General features: G+C 43.7%; 1 protein-coding gene across 1 annotated transcript; it reads right to left on the bottom strand.

The window, feature by feature from the left end:
• Positions 1–1,493: 1,493 nt before the first annotated feature.
• Positions 1,494–7,737, bottom strand: cbx4 (chromobox homolog 4 (Pc class homolog, Drosophila)). Its single transcript, XM_033970935.2, has 5 exons — positions 7,391–7,737; positions 7,263–7,306; positions 6,671–6,736; positions 4,872–4,938; positions 1,494–4,159 (listed from the first exon to the last, which is right to left on the bottom strand). Exons 1-5 carry the CDS (start codon positions 7,457–7,459, stop codon positions 2,786–2,788), a joined length of 1,620 nt encoding a protein of 539 aa, XP_033826826.1. The 5' UTR covers positions 7,460–7,737; the 3' UTR covers positions 1,494–2,785.
• Between the last annotated feature and the right edge of the window lie 287 nt (positions 7,738–8,024).

Here is an 8,024-nt window from a genome sequence, read left to right as displayed (position 1 = left end):
TGAAAATGTTTCTCTAGACTCTGGCACAAGTCTAAACGTGCAGTGGACAAACGACATGTAGGTTATGTTAAATCCACTGGAAATATATGAACCACCATTTTGATAGCGCGCGCGGACCGACATTTCACGACGTTGTGGTGGCTCTGCACCATATTTGGACGTAGCTGCGAGAAGTGTGAAAAGCTCAAATAGAAAGCGCAAGGCGAGCAGCAATGTCGACGTGAATAAACAGAGACGCCACTGTGCTTCGCGTGAGACACCACTGGTAGGCCTACCGCTCTGTTTCTGGGCAACTACTGCCCCACTTTGCTGCGTCACTCCGACAAACCAGAAGCCCCGCTCAGACAGAGGCGTGTGGCTGCGATCTGCCATGTTTCTACATTAACGTTTGTACGGATAGGCGAAATAATCCCCATGTAGCACAATTCCCTGTGCAACACTGGCAAAATTTCAGGTGTATCAACTATAAATAAAGCATTATCAATCAAATAACTATTTATTAATCAAAGGACGTGGCCTGTCTCAGGTCACATTCCATAATTGGGCTCCTAAATCAGTCAGCTGATCTCGGTGCTGACACAAGCTCAGCAACTCACACCGCGCGTCCTGCAGCTGCAATGATAAAGAGGGAATGTGAAACATCACACTGCCTCTATAAATATGCCCCTATGCCCGGAGCCCTGGTCCACTTTCTCGCCCCTCAGGCCAAAGACACTCTACAAGTCTATATTCTGAGATGCTGCCTTGACACACAGGGATTACAGCTAAAGGCCCTTAAGTAGAAGAGTAACATGTAGCCCACGCACGAGGCATACAGTTTAAAATGCGCAGATGAGAAGCCCATGACCTGTGAGTGCGCACCTGTAAAGTGCGCCTGTAAGGTTACCCGTCCAGAACCCCTTCAATGGTTAACAGTTTAGGCTACGTAGACTAATAAAATGTGTTTTGTTCTGCACAAGTGCTCAAAATATAAATGACAAAAGGTAAGTCAGATAAGTGTAAAATGTAACCATATTGCATGCAGGCTACAGACGGCTATTTTATGATTCCTAAAACGAGGCCTTTAAATTAAGCACGAAGCCATATTGGAACTACCATGAGGCAAAACTGACACTGATGTAAAAGTAACATTAAAGGCCTATATAAATCACTATTTGCTGTGTCATTGTGACGCAGAGCCACAGGAGAAAAGGAAGCTGGGTTGTAAATTCAGTGAAATCCTTAGTTGAACGGTATCGTAATGTCCCATGCAGTAATCGTGGAAGCTGACACTAAACCTGATTAAGAGGTGCTGACAAAAAAGGCATGTTATGCAAAAACTGCATTTTTTTTGCCCATTATTTAACGGTGGTGTTATTCTCTTCATTTCTCCTTAAATGTGCATGGTGTGCATCTTGAGAAACAGGAAAATGCTCAGTGAATTTTTAATAAATAATCAAGTTTGCAACATTGATTTAATACAACACACAGATAGATTTTTTTTCTTTTTTATTGTAAGACAGCACCCAATAGGCCTAAGCTGTGCCAACACCAGCTGTCTTTGAAAACATACTTCAGAACAATCATTTTGACATTGGACCAAGTGCAAAGTAACGAAAAAAGCAAAAGATTAACAATGACATAGTACACAATCTAAATGTGCAGAAGCCAAGCAGCCTAGTTAATCACTTTCAGCTTCTGATGCAGAGAACATTGTGTTTGTTTAGAACAAATTAAACCTCAATAAAATATGTTTTCATAGCAATTTTGCATTCATACTGGCTTTGCATTAACTGTGCGTAGAAGGCAATTCAAATTCAAATGTGGGTTTACATCCAGCATTTTACCTCCAACTAAAACTGAACTATAAGCAGCAAAATGGAAACAACAGTAAAATAAATGTGTTCCACAGCTTAAACTAAAAAAACAGTACAAGTTCATTTGTAGGAACCCTGGTAGCTTGTTCTAAACATAAAGCATTCACATATTCTTCAGAGCATATATTTAACTTCAAAATGAGATGATTAAAGCGCTAATCGCTGTAACATTTTAGGCATTCCTACAGAACTACTACTTTTCAAAGTAACTCCAGCAGTTGTAAGGTCCATAACAAGGTCATAAATCACAGCCTCATTATGGGGAGAATCAATAGCTTTTCTTAACAAGAGTGAGTTTGATAAATGACACCAGTTTTTGAATAAGACCTGACTTGAGAATGTACATGCCTTAATTTTCCTTTAAACATCAATGAAGGTTGAGCAGGCAAGCAGAAATGTTCATGTTTTGCTAATAAAAAATTGGCAAAACAAATGTATTTGTAGGGATGACAACTTAACACCAATCTCAAGGAGGACAACCAATTCAACTCACACTAGTGGTTTCATGACTTTAAAAATGATTAATGCAACTAAGTGCTTTCAGTTTGATCTTTGATCAACATACTCAACCATTTCCTTTCATATAGGACCAAAACAGGTTAATATTATTTATACAAAATAGTTATGAAACTTCATATCTCTGGTAAGGGTTATACATTTCATACAAGACTCCTACCAAGATAATATGTCACTAACAAGCTGATATTAAAAAGTGGAATGCATCCATATGAATGCATTCACTCAAATTCTTGAGGGCACTTTCTTGGCTACATCACAGAATAGTTGCAGTATAAAACGTAAGAAACATATTGAATTTTGCATTATAAATTATGAATTTCAATATATCCAGAATTTGTATATTTTACATATTCACATAACATTAACTGTCTGTTTAGCAGTCACTGGTGACCTTAATGTTTTTGTCTTTTTTAAAAAGAAACATATTCCTTGAAGGTGACAGTGAGACTGTTTGTTGTAATGTCAGTAATTATAATATTCCCCATAAAAGGGGAGGGTGTTTTTGGTGCTTCTTGTGCCTTCTCTGGGAGTTTCAGTGCATCCACTAGAGAAGGGTCTCTGACTTCAGGCTGAGACTGCAGCTCTGCTTGTGGTTGTACTTCCAGTTCAGGTGTTTTTTTACTCTTTGGACAGCTTAGGTCTATGGGTTCATCTTGGCTGTCTGTGGTCTGATAAGTGCGCACACTGTTATGGGATCGGCTGCAGTGCAGGTCCATAGGTGTGTCCTGAGGAGGACTGGCGACGGCACTGGGCATGCTGAGGCTCCGGGACATCAGGAAAGCTTTAGTAATGTTCCTCTGCTCCACTGGGTCGGACAGCTTACGTTTGCGGTCTATGGGAAAAGAGGGGATCCTTATCTGGTCCACAGCGGTTGGTATGGGGATGTTAGTATCAACTGTCCATGAGGCAGGAGGCGAGCTTGCGGTCAGCTGTAAGGGCAAGTCGTCCGGTAAGTCTGCTTGACCACGAGCCACCTCTGTATTGTACTCCTCTGCTGTACTTGGTGATGGTTTGGAAAAGTGCCGATCCTTTGGGGAACACTTGATTGGGATTTCGGCTGCTGGGGGAGACTTTCCATTATCCGGGTGGAATGCCTCGGATACTTTGGTTCTCTGCAGTGGACTGTTTTCCAAGGGCTTGTTGCTTTCCATGCCTTTATCTTCTCCTGATGATTCCCCATGTTTAGTCTTTAATCCATTAACCTTGCTGTCCATATATTTGCTCATGACAATAACAATACGTCCATTCTTGTTTTTATTCTTGATTATCTTCATTTTACTGCTAATAGTGCTGGGGAGGCTTATATCCTTAGGATCTGATTTCAGTACTTGAACAGTGTCAATCTCTTTAGCTGGTTTTCTCATCTCCACTGCCATCTCCTTCACTTTGCTCAAGCAGCCTGTGTCTTTATCTCTGACCCATTTCTGTTGCAGGGCCAGCGGTAAATTCCAGCCAGGATTGGATGGTTTACTGGGCACCTCCTGAACTTTGACCACCTCCTTTAGCCTGGAGGACTGGGTGTCATACATGCTGGGGTCAGGCTCATAATGGTGGTGCTTTTTGCTGTTTAACTGGTAAATAAACTTCTTCTTTCCAATGCTCTGGTCAGCAGGAAGCTCCTGGCTGCTGGGCTGGTACTGGTGGTGCTTCTTACTGTTGAGCTGGTAGTGCTGCGGCTGAGACCGTTGCACTGGGACAGGATCCGACTTCGGGCTCATCTCGGGTTCGGGAGGGGACTCTTCCAGTGCTTCAGGGATAGTTGACCTCCGTGCAAACGATGGGACCTAGACATTAGAAAATATGTCAGCTTGTATTGTATGACTCATTAGGACAGCAACATCACGGGTAGATGGTAAGTTTGCTAATCTACATTGAATTATGGTTACAGACAAATTAAAGACTAAAATCGAGTGTCAAAAATGCAGTCGCCCTCCCCCCACGCCTGCCTGACCCTGAGCCGTCACAGAGGCAGTGCAGAGGAACGTTCAAGACACTTTGGCTGTGACCTGGGGTCAGAGCGGTGCCACCAGACGTGTCACGCTTTAGCCTTGAGCACCGGCCACGTGTGACTGAGGAGGAGTGGCATGCCGCTAAAGGACGGACACTGCATAGTAATCAGCTTCGAGCCTCTCCAAATATATAATCACATTTGGCCCAGAGGAGAGGCCTGAAACAGTCTCAACATAAAACAGCTCAAATTGTATTAAAATATTTTCAACTTGAATAAAAAGGGAAATGAAAGACAATGAGTCAGTGGTACTGAAAATAATCTACCCCAGTTCAGTAGAAAAGCAGGACATCTGCTCAATTTTTCAATTTAGAGCAAAAAAGACATAATGTTCATGCAATGCAAAACCTCATACTGCAAATCTGGTTTTCCCCTGAGCTTATGTGAGCTACACTCCAGTAACACAAATCTACCCCATTTGTCACCACACTCCTAACAGCCCTGCAGAAAACCTGTGTTACTTCTCTTAGAAATGAATATCTAGTTACCTGGAGTAGCATGTGCTTTGGCTTGGGCCCTCGTTTGCGGTATCCCATCAGCTGCTCTTGTCTCTCTCTGTGAAGTAAAAAACAGAATTATTTATTTTTTCACGGTTTACCTTCTGTGTTCACATCTGCTTTATATACACAGTACTTGGAACTGCTATATTAACAAGTCTAATCCAGGATGACACAGGGAGTTACAGGTTTGACATGAGTGAATCTATTAATTTCCTTCTTCCTTTTCAAGGTCAAATGCAGAATTTTGATTTGGACTGAGTAATGAATGCCGGAGTACAGCCTACAGAAAGTATTATGATCCTTATTTGCATAGCTCTCCATGGTAATCGTCCTGTTCCATATTCTCATTATCCTGGGGAAAATTCAATTAAGCTTACAATGCGGAGGATCTGTGCTTCCTCCTGGAGCCAGGCCGTCCTGCCTTTTACACTTGAACTCTAATTAGGGTCACGAGGTAGGGATGAAATGGGATAAACATGGCATTGTGGTATATTTCTGGTTTACTTCTGACTCTCAAAAACACTAATACCATTACAGTCACAAGTAGATAATGTTATTTAGTGTATAGTAGAGACAAAACAATGTCTAACAATGGCCAATTTTAACCTTGATTGGCTCAGCATGTAAAGGAAGGCCAGCCACAGGCTTCCCCACCATGCTATTGTTTCCCTTTCATTACAAATGTCATTGCAACCAGAAAATCACCACAAGAAACACGTTAATGCTATAATGTGCGTGATTTCAAATAGCGTCGGACGTGGTGACCCCTATTCATAGAAGATTTGGCAATTACAGGCTCCCTCTCTCTCTCCCCTCTATGCACCCCTCCCCCATCCTCTGGGAGCCGCGAGGAATCCGCACACACACAGAGGCAGTCCTCCATGACCATCGCAACACACTTACATGGGGCTAGCAAAGAGAGCGAAGCAGACTGCATGGGGAACCCGAGAATGAAATGCTACACTGGGACCGCAGCGTGTCAATTAGCCTTTTCACAAATGTAAATTCCATTCAGCAGCCATCTTGTCTTAGCCGGGCTCCCACGGGTGCTCTGATGGCCCGCAGAGAGGGTATATCCCACATAGACCGCTAATGCCAAGTGAACAGGCCAAAATGACAGCCGCATTTGTATTCATTACTCATTCAACCTCCTGCTGACATTTCCGCATTTGTCATTATTCCAGTCCATTATCATGCATTACTAAGGGTTTGGTGGTATTGGAGGTCGACATGCTGTAATAACATGTAATAAATGAGGGGTTTGTGCATCATGTGTGAAAAAGACAGCATAGCTGCACTCATTTGCCCTGGAATGAGATAAATGATTCAGTAACATTGTGGTAACCTTAACAATCATGTATGGCAGCAGCATGTGTAGACCTCTTTGCATAGACTTACTCAGATAAGCTTTTTACAATATACCAGATAAATTCAGTGTTCCAAAGCTAAGTAGGTCAACGGTAAAGTTCTCTTGCCTACATGAAAAGGCAATAATTTGCGCTTAGCCTATTTGTCATGCACTTCTTCTGTCCATATCTTATATTTACAGTAAGGTTTTAAAGAATCCAGGCTACCACACATCCCTGAGCCTTTTCCCCAAGGAGATAGTGCAGCAATGGGGAGAGAAGAGGGAGGGGGGAGTGGGGGGATCAGAGCGATAGAGTTACTGGAGCGCCCCTCCTCCCATGCCCATATAAGGTCATTGTTGAAGTGGAGGTGGCGCGCGCTGCTGTTTGGGGCCTCCGCTCCCGAACTGTCCAAAGTCCACCACTCGCTGTCACTCTCACCTGAGTTGAAACGCGACCAACAGCCGGGGGTCAAGGATGTTTTCTTCGGGTTCCCACGTGTTATATCTGCAAACACAAAGCCAAACAGTTAATCACATGCACCTGCAATCATAACAGATTTAGAGTCATTCTATGCAACTAAACGCGCGCATTTACCCCATATTTAAGAGTGCGTATGCTCCATTTGCCATGCACAGCCCATTTCGATGTATATGTGTGGTCTACGTCACGGTCCCGCCACATGCAACTCAAATGTCAAAACTCCCTTCACGCAAAAAACTGCTCAGGCAACATACAGTCGGCCATTTTCATTGCACAGTCTCGTAAATTCGCTGGCAGAGCAGAAATAATTAAAACGGGATTACACTGCTGTGCCTACCCCCTTCGTTCGCATAAATTAGTGAAGGCATCCACGGATACAGTGGAAACACATACCAACCGCGCTCTTCCCAGCAGCTCTAACAAACACAACACAAGCGCCACACACACGCACACATCCCGCCCTTCACGATCCCCATTTCAACAACTTTGTGCCTTTGCAACGAAAAAATGGTTCATGGTGTTATATAAAGCATATTGCACTTGAACTTACTTAGGAGACCAGCCTCGCCACTTTACCAGGTACTCCGTCTTTCCCTATGAGGATGGACATGGAAAAGGATTAGACTCCTTATGGTTCGTGCCATACGCGGTGCATTTTCAACGTGTGTGCGGGGATACCTTGCGAATGCGCTTCTTTTCTATGCCCTCCACCGCAAAGACGTGCTCTCCGGCGGCAGGCAGCTCCATTCTCACCTCAAATCCCGATCGCAAAAACACGGGAAAGGCTCCTCCACGCAGGCTTTACGCGCAACGATATAAATAATTGAAACGTGTCCCTCCGCAGGGTGCCAGTTGGTCAGGGATTCAGTTATGATCCAGGTGAAAAAAAGAATAGTATTCCCCTCCACCTTCCCTCCTTTTTGCACACGCCAGTTCACCAGTCCTGGCAGCAGCAAGCTTACAGATATCACGGTTGTACGGTGGAGGGTGAGCAGCTCGTTTCGTGCACTGCTCCAGCTCGGCGCGTGACGTCAGGGCGGGGAGGGAGGGGGTGGAGACCTTGCACTGAGCAGTACAGGGGATCATCCCATAGTTTTGGGATCTTAAATTTTGAAATCGGTCGTGCCGTTACTGTCCGTTCGCCACGTGGAAGGTTGAGCTTGGAAACAGAACGAGCTCTCCCGCTGAAAACATTATAATGGATATGGGGTTTCCTTGGTATTTTGTTGATTCAGCTCCTTATTAGTCCTGAGTTTTTCCAAACTGCACTCTAACTGAGCCCATTAATTATAAAAAGAATACAGTTATGTAG

Source organism: Periophthalmus magnuspinnatus, chromosome 8 (genome assembly GCF_009829125.3).
Source record: "Periophthalmus magnuspinnatus isolate fPerMag1 chromosome 8, fPerMag1.2.pri, whole genome shotgun sequence".
Classification (NCBI taxonomy): Eukaryota; Metazoa; Chordata; class Actinopteri; order Gobiiformes; family Gobiidae; genus Periophthalmus; species Periophthalmus magnuspinnatus.
Note: the sequence above shows the minus strand (reverse complement) of the source record. Positions and strands in the feature narration are given on the sequence as shown.

What these genes read in the sequence shown, in the direction of transcription:
- cbx4 (XM_033970935.2), bottom strand. Translation starts at nt 7,459, where the DNA reads ATGGAGCTGCCTGCCGCCGGAGAGCACGTCTTTGCGGTGGAGGGCATA. An exon ending in AAAAGAAGCGCATTCGCAAG is followed by an intron (nt 7,307 to 7,390) that starts GTATCCCCGCAC and finishes CCATCCTCATAG; the next exon opens with GGAAAGACGGAGTACCTGGT. An exon ending in TGGCGAGGCTGGTCTCCTAA is followed by an intron (nt 6,737 to 7,262) that starts GTAAGTTCAAGT and finishes TTGTGTTTGCAG; the next exon opens with ATATAACACGTGGGAACCCG.